The 19,149-nt window shown below is 38.1% G+C and overlaps 1 protein-coding gene and 1 long non-coding RNA gene across 2 annotated transcripts in view; both read left to right on the top strand.

Annotated features, from left to right (window-relative positions):
- The window catches only part of LOC128213222 (receptor-type tyrosine-protein phosphatase S-like), a 96,657-nt gene that overhangs the window by 52,621 nt on the left and 24,887 nt on the right, over window positions 1-19,149 (top strand). The window contains exons 7-16 of the mRNA XM_052918782.1: window positions 529-722; window positions 10,767-10,857; window positions 12,445-12,610; window positions 12,850-13,022; window positions 13,561-13,700; window positions 14,031-14,217; window positions 15,242-15,374; window positions 16,279-16,448; window positions 16,974-17,080; window positions 18,365-18,551. Of these exons, the coding sequence (XP_052774742.1) occupies window positions 529-722; window positions 10,767-10,857; window positions 12,445-12,610; window positions 12,850-13,022; window positions 13,561-13,700; window positions 14,031-14,217; window positions 15,242-15,374; window positions 16,279-16,448; window positions 16,974-17,080; window positions 18,365-18,551 (1,548 nt within the window). The remainder of the gene's footprint in view (window positions 1-528; window positions 723-10,766; window positions 10,858-12,444; window positions 12,611-12,849; window positions 13,023-13,560; window positions 13,701-14,030; window positions 14,218-15,241; window positions 15,375-16,278; window positions 16,449-16,973; window positions 17,081-18,364; window positions 18,552-19,149) is intronic.
- LOC128213230 (uncharacterized) lies at window positions 4,755-6,271 on the top strand. Its single transcript, XR_008257702.1, has 3 exons — window positions 4,755-5,054; window positions 5,401-5,756; window positions 6,000-6,271. It is a non-coding gene; the product is annotated as an uncharacterized LOC128213230 (long non-coding RNA).

Here is a 19,149-nt window from a genome sequence, read left to right as displayed (position 1 = left end):
AATAATAATACGTCGCGGCCAAATGCCCGTAATACATTCAACAAGGCATTTAATAATACATGAAAGATTTTAAGTCAAATACTGGACGTCTGGACGGGACGAAATTAAACTGAACAATGACCTGGGGCCATATTCAATAAACAACTTAGATCAATCTTAAATTTAAGAGTGAAATCTAAGCTTTTTGATTGGACTGTAACATAACTTGACCAATCAACTGAATGGAATCACTGAGGCATGTCTAAGGATAAGGATAAGAACTATATTGAATACCACCCCAGATCGGATTAACACCTAAGCGACTATGGGTGACTGTTCCCAAAAGTAGTTCCCATAATTATAACATTTTAGGCTAAAATGTGGTTAATTAGAGGCGCATTTCTAAACCCCAAGAACAGCTGATCCTTCGTATTTGAAAACACCATCAGGGTACAATCATCCCTCTTAAAAATGCGTGCATGAACTCGTGTCATATGAAATATCTTTATTATTGGTACTGACATCTCCCATGTGTTCCCTCCACTCCAGTGACGCCCCCGCGAATCCTAGGTTTCACCAACGAGCAGGTTAACCAAGGACAATCTTCGGTGTTCAACTGCTCCGTAGCGGCCTTCCCCACCCCCCGGGACGACGAAATCCGCCTCGTGACACCCTCGGGAAAACATGTGACGCTCATACAGTCTAACGTACACGATGGCTACACGCGGTCTAGTCTTTTTCTGGTAACCTCTTCTTTTGTATATTTTTCCTTTATCTGTTTAAGATTTGCAATGCTTTGCACCTTAATGTATTAATCTTGCTATTACCTTGGTTTGGTTAAAGCTAGCTAAAATGTTTATTGATTGGTCAATATTTATCAACTAATAACTGTTGACCAATCGAACTTCTACTTCTGTGCAAACTATTCAAAATGAACTCAGAACAATTTCTTCAGTTGTATACAATTTGTCGCAGCTTGATGTATATTTAAAGGCCTATATTTAGGCATATTTGGCATGAAAATCCTCTGCTGTGCATCTCCTGCTAATTGCATTGATGTCACAGTAGGGGGCAATTTCCTGTGTATTCTTTTATTGGTTCAAGGCCATTTTGATTATAAAACCTCCCAAACTGCACAGCAGGATACTCAGCGGTTGTTTACTATACATGTTTTTTTGTCGTTTTTAGGGAAGGGGGGGGGGGGGGGGTAACTTATAGAAGGATTAAACTAGGCCTTTAAGGCATAAGTTTTGTACTTAAAACAAAAACATTTTGTAAGTCTTATAACCGCGTTCATTTCGAGTTGGAAATAATTTTCTAAAGCGAAACTACTTTTATTATTTATCTTACCAAGCTTAACACTCTAATAATTACAGCTTTGTAACTTTATGATGAGCGTTTCATTATAATTAGTATTGGCAACATAGCTGCAAATTTACGATTTCTTTGTGCAAATACATGTTCAGTTTAACAGTGGAATGAGTATTGATTTTTTTCTATAAGCCTATCCAAATTGTACACGTTTTCCATGTGCACAGGTATTTTTATGCGATTTTAAGACAACCACAATTATTTTACTGACTGAAATATTGATCTGAAAAATCTGAGGAAAAGCAAAGCGCGTATTGTAAAATGCGCGGCTTACTCAAGGGGTGTTATTCAATATGCAATTTAAGTCAATCTTATGTTCACACATCATTGACTCCATTCACTGTATAGGACAGTTATTTATATAGAATCCGATTAGCTATATCGTTCTTTGATCCAATTAAGATCAGTACTGAATACCACCCAAGGTGAACGCGCATTCAAAATTAAAATAAATGGGGGGAAAAGACTCAAAGATTTGACACAATACAAAAGGATTGAAGTGAATATTTTCAACTTTTTTAATTACCCTCCTTCTTTTCATCAAATTTCTATAATATAGGAATATAATTTTAAGACAATTTCTGGCTATTTTTCATTTTTTGGTGTTCAAATATTGTTACTACAGTTTTCTTTTTATTCAACAAAGAAATTTTCCACGAAGTTGAAAATGGTCACTAAGATGGCCCAAGATTGATATAGTATAATAGTTCATATTGAGTAAATCCTGACAACTTCTTTGCGAGTTTAGACCATATTTGTGGACAAATTATAAAAATTATTATAAATACGGTTGAAATGGTAACAATGCTCAAAGTTGTTTCTCTTCTATCAGATGTCTACAAGTCAAATATTATTTGGCACTTTCGCCATGCGCAATGTTTGTTTCCAACATAAAGCGCCAATGCATAATTCACATCATCTAAATGTTTATTGTAGGGTGTTTTTCAAGGTTGTTGCTTTGTTATGAAATAATTTTACGCAGCTGCACAATATTGAGACCAATAAAACCATTGGCCTTGAATTCATAACACTCCTAACACTGGGAATGCCATAAAAATGTTTTGCAGAAGGTTTTCAAGGATGCTATTAAGGTATCCAACCCACAATTTGTGAATTTTGGATTCATGGTGACCCAATATTACTTTGGTATAATTTCAAATGGTGTAAAATGCATGTTTTTTTACCGAATGTTATATCAAAACAATAACTCAATGAACGGTAACGTACTTTCGGTCATTATTTTATACATATTAGTAATCCGAAAGTCGATTAGAGTGGCCTTATGGTTTAGGTGTACGGCTTTCACCCAAGAGGTTGTGGTTTGATCCCAAGCAGGGTGAGAGTGGTCTATGGGTATACGAGTCGTCAGCATCTCACCCAAGAGGGTATTGTTCGATCCCAAAGATGGCTGAGAGTGGTCAAATGGAATAGGTGTCTTTCTCTCACCCAATCAGTTGTGGTTCGATCCTCACCAGGGTGACAGTGGTTTAGTGGTTTAGTGGTAAAGATGTCCGCGTTTCACCCAAGAGGATGAGGGTTCAATCCCCACCAGGGCGAGAGTGTTCAAGAGGTATAGGTGTCATCCGTTCATCAAAAAGTTGTGGTTTTGATACCCACTAGGGTGGGAGTTGTCTAGTAGTATAGGTGTTTGCCTCTCACCAAGAGGTTGAGTGTTGAATGCCTACTCGGATAAGAATGTGCCAGTGGCGTAAGTGTCCGCCATTTTCACAAGAGGTTGTGGTTTAGATCCCCACTAGGATGAGAGTGGTCTAGTCGTATAGGTGTTTGCCTCTGACCCAAGAGGTTGTGGGTTCGATCTTCACAAAGGCGATCGGTCCCAACCGAGGTAAGAGTGGTCTAGTGGAATTCTGTCCGCCTCTCATCAAATAGGTAGTGGGTTCGACCACCACTAGAATGAGAGTGGTCTAGTTGTGTAGGTGTTTGCCTCTCACCCAAGAGGTTGTTTGTTCGATCTTGACAAAGGTGATCGATCCCAACCAAGGTAAGAGTGGTCTAGTGGAATATGTGTCTGCTTTTCATTCAAGAGGTTATGAGTTTGATTCCCATCAGGATAAGTATAGTCTACTGGAATAGGTGTTTGCCTCTCAACCAAGAGGTTATGGGTTTGATCCCCACCAGGATGAGTATAGTCTACTGGAATAGGTGTTTGCCTCTCAACCAAGAGGTTATGGGTTTGATCCCCACCAGGATGAGTATAGTCTACTGGAATAGGTGTTTGAACCTCAACCAAGAGGTTATGGGTTTGATCCCCACCAGGGTGAGAGTAGTTTAGTGGATTAGCTGTCCGCCTCTCACCAAACAGGTTGTGGTTTCAATCCTCAAAACGCTGAGATTTGTCTAGTGGTTGGGGTGGTGTAAATGTTTGCCTTATAAAGGTGGTCGATCCCTACAAGGGCAAAAGAGGTCTAGTGGTATAGGTGTCCGCCACCCACCAAATAGGTTTTTGGGTCTATCCTCTCAAAGCTGAGCTGGAAGAAGTGGTACCGTTGTCCGCCACTCACTCATGATTTTTCGATCCCCACCTTGGGATCATTGCCTCTTAAAATGGGCTCCAGTACACGCTAAACTAACCAGCAAGCATGTACCTTTCTAATGATACCAACATTGTATGGGTCTTCCAGGCTTCATCAAAATCTAACATAAGGCTTAACGAAGCTGTCAGAGAACCAAACGTTTATTTGTGGGCTGGATCTCTTAAACGCTGGTAAGCAGGATTATTTTATGCAAATGGGTTCATGACTTGTAATTTATTTCAGATTCCGTTCTGAACAAACATTATCGTTTTGTTTAAGGCGGTAGGTAGCATTGCGTAGAAACTGTTCAATTTATGTGTTTATACCGGACTTTAATGGTAACTGCCATGAGTGACTTTTACTTTAAAGGGACTAGACACCAGATGATACAATTGCAGGAAAATTGTCAAAAACATACTTTAATTTGACAACGTTGTTTACCACGCCATAAATCATACTTACAGATATGTCACATCGCCTTGCGCATTTTTTCCAATTTAATTTATACTGGGGTTGTCTACTAGGTAAATCCCAGTAATTTTAAAAATAGCGTCGGTATATTTATCTGTACTCATAAACAGGTATGATTTAAACTGGGGAACCATTAAGCGCTATTTTTAAACGGGGAAACTCAGATGAAACAGCAACATGATTGTTGCGTCTATTCGTTTGATCATGTAAAATGATGCATTATCGGCCTATCACTAGCTTGCATTGACAATTTTAGGCTTGTTTTGAGGTAATGCTTTATTTGCCAATTCATGGGCCATCTGGTGTCTAGTCCCTTAAATACAAACACCGTTAAGGCATGGAATTGACCTTACGACAGCGGCTTCTAAGCCACGCCCCCTGATATCAAGGGAGCGAACTCTGTCTATGTCCGTCAAACAAACGAGGAAGTAATGGCGTATCGCGTCGTTTCGCTTTCCGATATTCCTGACAAATTATCATAAATGTGACATTACAATGCGAAAAAATAGAAGTCAAAGGAATTTGTAACTGGCTGCTACATCGGAAGGCTCGATATATCTTTAGAAAATGACGATATCTAAAATTTACGGGTGAAATCTATCCAAGTCAGAGAAAATCGGATAGCCGCCATGTTGTCAACAGTGACATCGATACAAAGGAAAAGCGTGTGTGTGACGCATACTGTAAATGCAAACAAGGGTAAGTTTAACTTTTAATAACACCGGTCCTTCTTACAGTATTGTTGAAACAAAGATTAAATAAATCATCGCACAATATGAGTAAATCATAAATGGCCCGAATGGGGAACCCGGAAGTGACATTAAATAACAGTTACATGCCAGCTATACAGTATAACCTTGTATTCTATAGTATGAGCAGAAATAGTTTATTGGGGTTATGCATGAAAAGTTTCAGTTCTAATCGATTGAACACTCTCCCTTATGAATAATAATGTAATAGTTGACAAGTGACAATCGTGGGTGATACCAATCTGTAACTTTTGCATTGCTCAAACATTCACATGCTTTGATTTTTGTTCTTACAGAAATTGTGGAACATGTTCACACACTCTGGCTGTAAAAGTAGACCTGGAAGGAAAAGTGCCCCCGGTGTGGGGCTCGAACTCACAACCACCAGAACACTAGCCCGGCTTTCTAACCAACTAAGCTGACCGGGCAGCTGGTTAGATAACCCACACACACTACCCGTTGACACCATTAAAGTATTCTGATTGATGGAGATAAGGAAGTCCCCTTATTATTGTCTTCAACAAGCCTACCGCCACAGGGGACCTAGCATAAGACCGGAAACCGCCCCCCCCCCCCCACACATGATATTTGCCAGTCCAGGCAATGTCAACCGCAAGAGAAAACCAGTGATGACAAGTTTTACAAATAATCGGTAGGACCTATTTTAAAGCTTTTTATAACATTAAGTTTTACTTTGCTGTACAAAAGTAATGGACTATTTGTCCAGAGAAAAACAACAACCACAAAACATTAGCTTTTATCTTGTCAATATTTCATTATGATATACATGTAGAAAGCAAACATCAAAGGCAGTAGCATTTACAGCTAGTATTAAAATATTTAACAATACATGTAACTGATTTATTTTAATATTGGCATCTTTTATTTATTTCAGGAAAGTGTGGTCTTTTGAAGAGAGTTCTTGAAGTTGTTCAGCATGTTGTTTTGATGGATTCTTGGAAGGATGTACCTCTATGATGTTAGCTTCAGTTCTGGAGTATAACACCAGTTGTTGCATATTTAATATCAGATTTATTAAACATTGTTGTTTTGCAAACATTACTTAAACTTTGATATTTCTTTGGTGTTTATGTATGATATTGTAGATGAATATCTCTTTATTGCAATGGCAAATATATTTTAAAAAATAAATGCCCAACTAAAATAGTAACATAAAAGAAAATCATTTCTATACAAACATTTATACATCAATCCCAATCATCTGTGCATGCATTAAAAAAATATGGACAATCAGAAAACCTTTTTTCAGCTTACAGTCACACTGACCTTGACCTTTGACCCACTGACCTCAAAATCAATAGGGTTCATCTGCTGGTCATGACCAATAAGCCTACCTAGTATGAGGTCCCTGGGTCAAAGCGTTCTCAAGTTATTGATCGGAAACCGTTTTTCATGTTAAGGTCACACTGACCTTGACCTTTGACCTCAAAATCAATAGGGTTCATCTGCTGGTCATGACCAATACACCTACCAAGTATGAGGTTCCTGGGTCAAAGCGTTCTCAAGTTATTGATCGGAAACCGTTTTTCATGTAAAGGTCACACTGACCTTGACCTTTGACCCACTGACCTCAAAATCAATAGGGTTCATCTGCTGGTCATGACCAATAAGCCTACCTAGTATGAGGTCCCTGGGTCAAAGCGTTCTCAAGTTATTGATCGGAAACCGTTTTTCATGTTAAGGTCACACTGACCTTGACCTTTGACCCACTGACCTCAAAATCAATAGGGTTCATCTGCTGGTCATGACCAATACACCTACCAAGTATGAGGTTCCTGGGTCAAAGCGTTCTCAAGTTATTGATCGGAAACCGTTTTTCATGTAAAGGTCACACTGACCTTGACCTTTGACCCACTGACCTCAAAATCAATAGGGTTCATCTGCTGGTGATGACCAATACACATACCAAGTATGAGGTCCCTCGGTCAAAGCGTTCTCAAGTTATTGATCGGAAACCATTTGGTATTCCGACCGACCGACCGACAGACAGACAGACCGACCGACCGACCGACATGTGCAAAACAATATACCCCACTTTTTTCAAAAGGGGGCATAAATATATAGCATTAGCAGAAGTTATTTTTCACTGTTAAAGCTGCACTTTCACAGATTGATCACTTTGACAACTTACACAGGATTCGATTGCATTTATCATATTTTGGCTCGGAGAAGTTTGCTTAGGTCTTAATTTAAAGAATGCCAATATTAGCCGATTCTGAGACAAAAAGTGTCAAACTAGAATTCTGTGAGAGTGCAACTTTAAGAATACTGTTAATCGAGTGTGCATGTGATCCGGACTCTGAACATTGGATGAACTATCATTAAATATTGTAGATTTACGTAAATGGCCCAAAATATAAGAATAACAATGAAAATATGTACATGTTTGACTTGTTCTTTATTCATATTAAGTCTAAGTCTTTACAACACATGTTTGGCAGAATCAAGTTCTAATGAACATAATAATTGATTTAAATGTACAGTGAAATAAATTGTTTTATACAGAAAATAATACCTGAACGATTCAGACCGATCTGTTCTCGTTTTGTTTTGGTGGCTCAAATATTTATCTGAGTTTTGGAGGAGGCCTAGCTGGTGTGAGCTGGTCAAATACAGTAGCTGCTTGAGGGTCAGGGTTTTCTTGATTGGATTTCCCGTCGACAAAGTGCTGATATGAAAATAAGAAATCTATGAAATGTGTCGGAATGACAGCTACAAAAGCCATTGTTTACATAGGAACCATACGAGTAGATGAGATTCGGAAGCATGCGATGGTTCGGACAAAAATTTAGTTGTACGATATTTCCTGATTTACTTTGAGCAAAGCAGTTTATAAAAACTACATAACGGTATCAACAAAAATACCTCTATCTTGAATGAAATCAATCGTGTCCATGTTTAACCTGATATCAAATGGTCATTAATGCCGATTTGACAACACAAGCCAAAGCATAAATGTACGATGTTTAAAGTTTAAAAATAGTAACAGTTATTTAGGTCATGCACGGACAATTTCAGTATTAAATAAATTTTGAGTGGATTGAAATAAGTAGTTTTGTTCAAAAAAATACTTTTGTACAGACGTATGGATGTTTGCCTTTGAACGATCTTTCAAAATTTCCAAGTTCAGCTGTTGATGAGGTCTTCCACAGAGTCTGATACAGCACTTGCATTTTTCTAAATAACTCGCTGGTTTCGAATACGGAACGAATTGGAAGCCATCTTTAGTCGGCCTGGCTACCTTGTATCCGAATTACAAGTGCCATGACAACACCTTTTTACCATAAAACTTAAAAAGGCGAGGAATTGCCAGCGCATGTATATGACGGACTCTGGTCAGTTTGACGGACAAAATGGCGGATAGCAACACGGCTTATCAGCCCTACATTCTGATTGGCTGATAGGACCTGTCAATCAAATCCTGTCGTAAGGTCAGTTTGGTTCACATGTACTCGTAGAATGCCAATGGGCATATAAGAAGCAATTATGTCACTTAAAGTCTCTAAAACATCATTTGAATGTTCCTCGACTAACCGCGAAACGATAAGTTTGACAAAGATCACCCCCATATAATCTTCAAATTGTCTTGAAAGGGGGGAGGGTATTTTATCCCGGAGGGGCATTTTTCTGCAAACTCTCTAAAACAAGGCTAAGGGCTGGCATGTGCTTGGCACTTTAGCTCGGTTTTTACACAGCTGTTTCGTGTTCAAAGATTTCAGAACATAGAAAAACTGCTGGTATTGAAGCACGCAAAATCTTTGTTTTTGGAGACAAATTCATCCATTACAAAAATCCAGAAGACAAAATAATTTGATTTACGACGGGTTAATTCTATAAGTTTCCCCTTTCTCGGATTGTATCTAAATAAAAATCTAGACAGCGAAATGGATATGAATTCCCAGTAGGCGTTTGAGTAAGACCATTTTAAAGAAAGTGTTGGAATTGTCTTAAATTAAATTGATTTTTTTGTTAGCTTGGTTCAATTTCAATGTAAAGTAAATTAAACTGTCTTAGTTAGTGCTCACTTGACATTTAAAACGATTTGTTTTTTTAAAAAGAATATTCAGGAATGGGAAGGTCGATTTTACAAATTGAACTGTCGATTTAATCGTTTTGATAGTAAAGCAAAATTAAACAATAACTGCCTTATGACTGCTCGATATTCTTTTAACAAGGACATGTTCGAACCGCGATAGCCCACTAATTACAACATCGAAACTTGGCCGTCGTTTTTATCAGCAGCTTTCTAAATATATAAATTATAATCCGTTCGGCGATTTGATTGGCATAAACATGCGTCAACACTAAAATAAGGGTTCAGCAATATAGTATTATCGTTTCACCTTCAGATCATATTTGTTTTCGAATCAAACACATTACCGAAATGTTTCGCTGTATAGCAGTCTACGACACTTATACGACTCTCCTTTCTGGGGATCTAAACCTTACGGCTGAGAGGTGTATTTCTCCCACCTCAGATAAGTAGATCCAATAATTTAACCATGCTAGATATACTTGCCCACGGGCGAAGATAAAATGCCCGTATGGAACTCCTTTTTTAATGGTCACAACATTGTAATTACCTCCCTTGTTGAAGACTGTCGTCAGTAGCATCAAGGAAATCTTGTCTTATGGTAATATTTAGAACGCTAATTAATTATTTCTCTCTTCAAATGTCACCATAAAACAGTTTTCAAGCACCATTCAAGAAATAATGCTTCATTCTCCTTAGAACTATTTAAAAAGACTGATTTGACTATTAAGATTTACTGGGTCATTGCGCGCATATCCATGACAACCACGTGCTATCGCATATCCATACGCAATTATTTTCACTAAGCACAAAAGAGTTCCAGCAAAAAATACATTTTTACTTAATTTTGTTTAACTGAGGTGGGAGAAAAAGCATATACCATTGCCGCTCGTGTAAGATAGGTTCATCCCGACCCTCGCGCAGGGTGTTTTGCGGAAACTCGGTAAACCTCTTTCCGCAAAACACCCTACGCTCGGGTCGGAATTAACCTATCTTACACGAGCGGCCATGGAAGATACTTATAGTCTTTAATTACTACTGAACCACATAGAACGTTATATTCTGTGATAATTTAAAACTTAAATATACAGGAAAGGTTACAAAACGCTACTTGTACAGTTACGTGTAGACGTGAACCATTTTTGTGCGCTACGTCATACAGGTATATGTGCGTTGTACGAAACTGTACAAATTGGGGATGGGGGCGTTATGCCCGTCTTTGTCAAGAATGGAAGCGGATTTTGTCTGGAAGGGGGGTTTTGTCGGAGACACTCTCTATAAAAAGACCGAGCGCTGGCAATTAATTGGAACATTATCTGTCTATTTAATTAAACACAATTGTTACATGTTCGAAGATATAAAGACACAGGAATAAAATTGGCATTTAAGCATACACAACTTTGTTTTCGAGACATGTTCAGCCATTATAAAGATGCAGAAGTCAAAATAATTTGGTTTTTCAACCGAACCGCTTCTTGGAACGGGTACATGTTCAAATTACCTATTTGTTTCCGCGCTACGTCGTTGGAATAATGGTTCCCATCTTGGCGACAACCAACCAATATCGCATAAGCAAATTTTTCATAAAAGGTCCTTTGTGTTTGTAAGGTGACGGACGTACAGGCGGACGAACGGTTCAGTTGTGTGGTGCGGGCGGTGGCCGGGGAGACGTCCATAACCCGGGCAGCTGACTTGTTTCGTAAGTACAGATTAATCCTATAACCATTCTCCGAGTACTTATTCATTCAGTGGACAGTTTATATGAAAGTAATTATGTAAAGGATCTTGTCTAAAACGGCTTAGCTATATGAATACAATGAATTTAAGTGCGACATACGAGTACAATGATATGAATTCAAAACTATGCCCCAGAAGCCCGCCCTTTTCTGAACAAAAGCTCCCTGCCTTTGTCAAAGGTGTTCTTTCTAACCCTTAATTACCTTTTAATGTAATTTTTGTGTGAGGTACCCCTCATTTTAGATTTTAAAGCTGCACTCTGACAGATTTACCGTTTTTACATTTTTATGGTCTTTAAATGAGCAAATTTGTGCGAAAATATCTGCAAACCAGTGATAAAAGACTGCTGACAATAGATCAGATCGCAGATTTTCATTTTTCCGTTCGAAAATTATTGCCTTGGAATAAGCCATTTTTTCCGTAATTGACTGGCAACCAGTGATTTATGAACGTGGACAAAATATTAGGTTACTAACGATATAAGAAAAAGTAAATTTCCTGCAGTTTTTCTAACAATTATTTAAGATCTGTTTTATTGTGAGTTATCTTTTATGACTGAATTGAAGACATTGGTGCCAAACTCAGCTTATGCAGAGACAAATAAAATCGAAAAGGTCCAATTTTCTTATCTGTGACTGTGCAGTTTTAACCTTAAACATTCAAAGCAAAATTCACGCCCGCTACACACACGCCTCAGGGCCCACACAAAACACAGGAATACGCACAATTCAATTAAACCGTAACATTGGCGTTGCTGGAGATTAGACGCTTCGGCTAAATTTAATTGTGCATGTTGATAATTCTCACCATATGTGATACGAATTTTAAAAAAGGCAAAAAACGCTCAAATTCAATTTCAACGAATGCGTAGGTTGTAAAGGTTTCCGCATCACGATCCCAATCTCAACTAATCACGCCGGATTGACCTTGTGCAACATTTTAATAGTCTGTACAAATTGCATTTTCTAGATTGATGGAGAAACACAAATATCCCTATTTGAATGACATGAAATGAAATGATAGCTTGAGCTTTATTTGAATATTGCAACCGGATAGAGGGGGAGAAAAGGAAAGCATACGGCATTGTTTAGATAAATTTGATTTATTATTGCGCAATATTGATATAGTTTGGATTGCTTGATTTAATGAAATAACCCACATCGTTTGTTATAAATGTAGTTCCCCATAAGTGTTGACTTAAAGGTCCTTACGAGTAATCAAGCGGCGGGCGGACCGCTCAAAATGTTCGAATAGTTAAAGTTGTTCACAATTGATAAAATCTGATCTTTTGTATCTAAATATAAATGAAAAAGGGTGAATATAGCAATACAAAAAAAGAACCGAAAATCAATTTATAAACGAATCTTCAATTGCCCTCAGTCATTTTATAAAGATGTAGGTCACCTTCATACTACAGTCAAGATATACGAAATAATTTAAATGTTATTGTTATAAGATCAGTAATTAATCAGTTATAACAGAAACTTTCAAACAATTTATTCTTTAAAATATTTCTATTGAGTAACTAAAGTATTTCGTACAATTCCAGGCCGTCCAATGCTGATAAGCCCACCAACCGTGCTGAAGGAGGAGATAGGTGCAACGGAAGTTCCTCTTACGTGGCCGCCCTGGAGCCGCCACCGCGGGGACTCGGGCGACGGGCCGGTCATGTGGTATAGCGTTTTCGCTAAGGGCGGCGAAGAAACGGAATTCCGGTAAGTGAAGGGCTCTACTTCCAATATCATTATCTTAAGCATAACAACATCCAGTTGTTGTAGAAGACATTTTTCACAGAAATTACAATTATTTATAAATAAAACTATAAAGATCAAAGAAGTGCCATGACTTTTGTGTTGCTTGGGGCCGCCTTATAAGGCGTCGTCGTCGATGTCTTGCAGTTTAAAGTCATGCTTCTTATCCAAAAGAGAAAAGTACAGTGCTATTTTTCTTTCAGTATGGCTAGTGTTGTACCGGAAGTGAAGTGTCACGAGAACACGATGTGTAATTACACTTTACTTGACCTCACACCGAACACCAATTACGTCATTTACGTGAGCGTCCGGCGTCAAGGTGACACAACTGACGGTCCGGCAAGCCCAATGGCGAACGTGAAAACGAAGTGCGCAGGTCAGAAACTTGTTCTATTTTGTTTTTAACGCCATTATTTTTTTCGCTAATGATTTATGTGACGTCATTTCTTTTTCTGCGTTTCGGCTGACAAAGACGTTCTGAAACTTGTGCACGATGTTCATACACAGTGTTTAAAACGCGTACATAACGTATTTTTTACATAATCACAATGTTGATATGGTAGTTTATACCTGCCATTTCGTAATATGGAGTTTAAATACTAAAAAGACCAAATGGCGGGGCGAGTATACGTCGGATTATGGCATATTTTTGGTCCGCCATGTGGCCATCTTTGCCACGTCAATTTTGCGTATTGTCGTTTTGTCGTTAATTCGTATTTTACGACAAAATACAATAAAACTCAATTGCAGCAATCAGACATCGTACATTGTAATTATAATATGAGAGGATAATGTCCTTAAATTTCGGTACTGATGACACGACTGTCAAAATACCACGCCGTATACAACCTTATGACCTGTATAGTTACTAATCTTTCCCCATTTCTGATCATGTAAATGATATATTCCCACAGAGCCGACGGAGGGTCCTACGATCATATCTGTGGACGGCAGTTACCAGGTGAACAAGACCTACCCTCTTACCCAGCTGCTTGTCGAGTGGCAGGACTCGCTGGCGGTCACGTGGGGATGTGACAACATCCGCCGATACCAGGTGAACTTTGCAATTAATAACTATTATTTGTAACAGCTCGTGTCAAACTCTGCTGCAAGATGGTTAAACTGGCGACATATTTTTTTTTATTATTTTTTATTTATTGTTTTTTTTCGGGGGGGGGGTATATTAATATTGATTCTATTCATATTTGTGAGACCCTATGTATTATTGAAATTAAATATTAACACAACAATAACTTAAACATACCATTTGTCTAAGATGTGTTTCTGACCATTTCGAGTTAAGGTAAAGTTGAATTTATCAGTCTATTTGCACAAGTTTCAAAAGTGATTTTGAAACACAACAAGGTTTTATTTTGGTTTTCAGATTCTTGTATCCAGCGGCGACGAGCCGTCAACGTTAGTAACGCACGTCGCGGGACGCGCGCACAAGGAGTTTTACATTAGGGATCTTGAACCGGGTACCAGCTACTGTGTAAGGGTCAAGTATGAGAACAATGGCGGTCACTTCAGCCCGGCTTCACCAATGAAATGTGTCACCACGCCTGCCACAGGTCTGTCATAGTTTTAAAGGTTACAGGCTACTAAATAAGAAACCTCTATATTATATAGACAATTTAACAATTTGAACGCAAAATAACACGGATTTATAGTGCTTCACGACCCAAACACCATATAGTGGTAAGACAATCCACATGTGTACTAAAGTTTAAACGACGTTAGAAAAAAGTTACGTTTCTTGTAAGTAAAAAAACAAAATTAGTTGGGCGTAACCACTGTGTATTTGATAAAGTGACCACATCCGGTGTTTGTGTACAAACAATGCGGTGAAAATATAAACAAGAACAAGTAGATCCAGTAGATCCAACATGTTCAGCCTGTTTTTTGTGATCACAAACCAAAACCTATAAATATGGAAGGAAGTCAATTGTTTTAGATAGTATTACCATGCTTTGATTCACGGTAGTGTGTTAACGTAAAGAAATAAAGCATGTAACAATGAGTAGGCACAACCGAATTCGTGTAATTTGCCCTTTAAGTCACGGCTTTGAAATTAATAGCCGAGTCACACTTTTGCTTTTTATGTCTCATTTTTTATAATACAGTGTCAGTTTTGAAAGTAAGAATTTGTCCCAGCTTTAATAGTAAAGAATCAGTTCTGGGCTGGTGTTCAATATTGGTATTAATGGATGTTAGAACGATGTAGCTAATCGGATTACTATTTAATGATAACGGACCAATAGCGTTAAAACGTAAATAACGCATGACCATAAGATTTGCATACGTATATTGAATATCAACCATGAAGTAAATTGACAGTTTTAAAAGTAAAGTCTCCGTTATAGAAGGCAAACCGCTCGGGTAGTAAGAATAAATAGTCTGATATATTAAAGTAAACTCTCAGGCGTTAAGAGTCAGTTTTGAACAACTGTCTCAACTTTTAAATTACGTCTCAGCTTTAATAATAAAGTGACAGGTTGCAATTGCGTTAAATACATGACGATAACATGCGAAATCCCTCCAGTGGACCGAAGTCAGTACTATTTTGGCAATATTATTTATTTATCCATATCGCAGTGTTGTCGGCACCGAGGAACCTCCGGATGACGCGGCGAACCAGCGAGTCGTTGACCTTTACCTGGGAGCGGCCGCAGGACACCCGCGTTAACTTGACCACCTACACGATCATCTACTGGAAGGGATTCGTCAGGTACCTCCTCATTTGTGTTTAATCTGAAATGTGTAGTTGTTTATTATTTAGCTGTAGTAGTAGCAGCAGCTGCATCATCATCATAATCATCATCATCATCATCATCATCATCATCATCATCATCATCATCATCATCGTCATCATCATCATCATCATCATCATCATCATCATCATCATCATCATCATCATCATCATCATCATCATCATTATCATAATCATCATCATAATTATCATAATCATCATCATCATCATCATTATCATCATCATCATCATCATCATCATCATCATCATCATCATCATCATCATCATCATCATCATCATCATCGTTTGTTTTCAAAGAAAGTAAGTCCAAGTAGCGTTGTACGGGTATCATAATAACCTGGGGCACCATAGCCTTGGCGGACTCATGCTTTGCCTGAAGTTTAGTACACGTGATCCCAGTGACAAAACGTACATTCGAACCACGTTGGCTCGAACTCGTTTGGCTCGAACTTATCGTTTACTCGAACTGCATGTAAAGGGCTGATTTCTTTATACTGACAGAAGGTAAGAATTCCCTCTTGGCTCGAATTTTCCGAGGCTCAAGGTATTTTCGCCGGACCAAAGGAGTTCGAGCCGACGAGGTTCGACTGCATACCAAGTTGAATAACTCTGCTTTAAAAAATTCTTTAATTGTGTCCATTAACATCCAAGAAAACGGCCGAGCGCAAACAACCGTCTACAGTGCCTTTGTTCATTTTGGGTGACTCCTTTGTTATTTACAAGGTTTTGACTTAAAACAAAAGGATGGAGTGGATATCTGCGGGACCAGAGGTAGAATATACACATATATACATATACAGCAGTTTGGAGGTGAATACTAGCTTACACCTGCAGGATTCAGTACACTGATTGACATTTACAGGGAACTCTCAACAAAGAAAGGGCTCGAATGGGAGTCGGCCGAGGCGGAAGTAGAATACACACTTGGCGGCCTGGAGGCGGATACGAGTTATAACATCCAGATTCAGGCCGTCAACAGTGCGGGGGCAGGGGAGTACAGTACCATACTGACCACATCAACTGGAAGAGAACGTAAGTCCAGTCGCTTTCACAGTATTTTGATAATGTAGTATATACATTCAATCGGAAGTCACCATTTTCCAACTCTGTTATATCAATGTTCTGGTTGTGTCAAACTGTTTTCGAATGTGTTTGGTTTATTAAGACAATTTTTGTATTTCGGTTATGTCGAAAATCGTTATCTCGAAGAATTTCCGAAAAATCCATGGACTTCAACATTTTTGACTACTTTAATGTACACGTTTCTGTACTGCAACCGCTTCTGGATCTGAGATGTGCCCATTACAACAATGGTTCTAAAAAGGTGAAAGCAGGATCCAAAATGAATGGAACGTGACTGTCTATCCTAAGCCACATACTTATTGATATTCTTTTTGTATCTTCCGAAATGAAAATGTCTCTAGGCTCTCTTTGTTCATTAAGTCTGCAATTTCAATTGCCGTATTGCATGCATCTAAGATAGAGATACTATGATATCATTATGTTTCCAGATCATGTACGTAATTCCTTTGTGTTTAAGTCCATTTTCGGTTTTAGGTCCGGGGATGGTGACGCGTTTTCGGAACACCTCGCGCACTCTGACGTCAGTGATGCTCAAGTGGGACGAACCTGAAGACTCCGCCGTACAGATTCTCTTCTATTATGTAAGTTCATTCATATACTACTATGAATTTTAACTAATTTCTTTCTCCTATACGATTGACGCCAAAAGAACGGTTGCAATAGCTTATATAAGAATACAACTTACATTTACAGACAATGAAATTGCAGACAGGCAATCATTAAGTACTAGGCTTAATCATAAAGAATTTCAACTTTCGCTGGTGTTTAAAGGTCCGCCCAATGCCACTCACCCGATACACATTCCCTGCGTTAGATTTTGCGTTGACAATGTGTCAGCCAATGAGGATGTATTCTACAACCTACGCTTACTCTGCCCATTCTTTATCAACACGAGTTTATTTCGTGCCATCTAACTATAACTTAAACTGACAAATTGTGCACTTACATGCATATTTTATAGTTTATGCATAACAAATTTGATTAATTCCAAGGGAGAGATAGCGACTATTGAACATATTCATTAAATTTGGAAAACGTGAACTTTTATCTGCTTTTAGTTACAGGTATATATTATATACTTAAGTATGACGTCACTGTCCAATATATGAATCGACTCAGTCACGTAGGGCAATAACCAAAATAAAGTGCACGAAATACTTGGCTCTGATTGGCTAGTTTGAAGCGATGAACAATGAGAACGCATATTTGGAGTTGCTGTTGATTTGTGATTTTATAGTGATGTTCAAAGTGAAATTTAATTCAAGTCACAGTTTAATCTGTTGTCTGAGGCCGTGGTTATGAACAGTCTGATTTCAGATTCAGACTCAGAAAAACACTTTTTTTACAAAGAACCATCTTATTTCATTCGTTCTACAAAATTAAATGTCAGCTTCAAATAATAATAACATTCATCAAATTTCATCACAACTACTTAACTACAAAGAAAGACCGGTTTCCATTCCCAACCAGGGGTACTTACAACCTCTCAAGAAAACAACAACAGAAGAACATGGACCTTGATTACTTACAGTCCTAAGTCTAAGTCTAGGCTCAGACTCCAAAAAAGCACTTCAATAATAAATGACAAAGTATCATATCTATTCCATTCGTTTTAACAAAAATAAATGTGATTATTGTATATAAATTGTATAATTTGAAAAGAAAAAAAAAATCAGCAAATGTTATCATCAAAAATCATCTAGAAAGAAAGTTACAATAAAGATAATATAGGATAATATAAGATTTGGACTTTTGCCACATGAGTCTGAACTTATTCTTGAAACTGTTCTAAATCTTTGCCTCTGGTGAGAATGTTTATGTTTTACCGACACCAATAAATAAAACCACTTTTAAATCATGCCCAGATTCACTGTGTGAACGTCCGGAAGCTGCTGGCGCCGGACACGGAGCCGTACCGGATCCCTAGCAAGATGACGTCATTCAACTACACGGGGCTGCGGCCTTCCCTACAATACAAGTGCACGATCAACGCGAGCACGAGCACCGGAACTGGCCCCACCTCCTACCTCCTCATGTGGACCCTGTCTGTTGGTAAGGGATCATCATCTGCTATGAGCTTAAGTTTTGAGTATGTTTAGGATGCGTCCTACATTTACAGCCAATGAAATTGCAGATAGTCAATCGTTAAATACCAGGCTTTATTTCAACTTTCGCAGGTCTTTAAGGTCCGCCAACTGCCACTCATTCGATGCACACTCCCTGCGCTAGATTTTGTGTTGACATTGTGTCAGCCAATGAAGTTGTATTTTAAGTCAGTAAGATGACCTGAATTAAATATTATTGATTAAAAATGGCTTGCTCGCTACCATCACTCCGCCCATTCTTAACTATTTAGATTTTAATTCATATCGTTTAACTATTACTTAATACAAACCGCCACATTGTTACAATGAACTATGACGTCTTTATGGATTAGCTGCAATTATTCATTCACTGCTTTTCTTATATGAGGCCCTATCTGTTGTTTATCAAGATTTATTTGTATTTGGCTGTGGATATACTTTAACTTAAAACAAGTTTAGCATTAAAGGGACTGTATACCAGAGTTGCACCATTTTTTTCTGTAACGAATCTCAGGACAATTATTTAATAAAATGTTTTACTCTTTGATATCATAATTGGAAAAAAA

Source organism: Mya arenaria, chromosome 13 (genome assembly GCF_026914265.1).
Source record: "Mya arenaria isolate MELC-2E11 chromosome 13, ASM2691426v1".
Lineage (NCBI taxonomy): Eukaryota > Metazoa > Mollusca > Bivalvia > Myida > Myidae > Mya > Mya arenaria.
The sequence above is the reverse complement of the archived record's forward strand: the minus strand, read 5'-3'. Positions and strand labels throughout refer to the sequence as shown.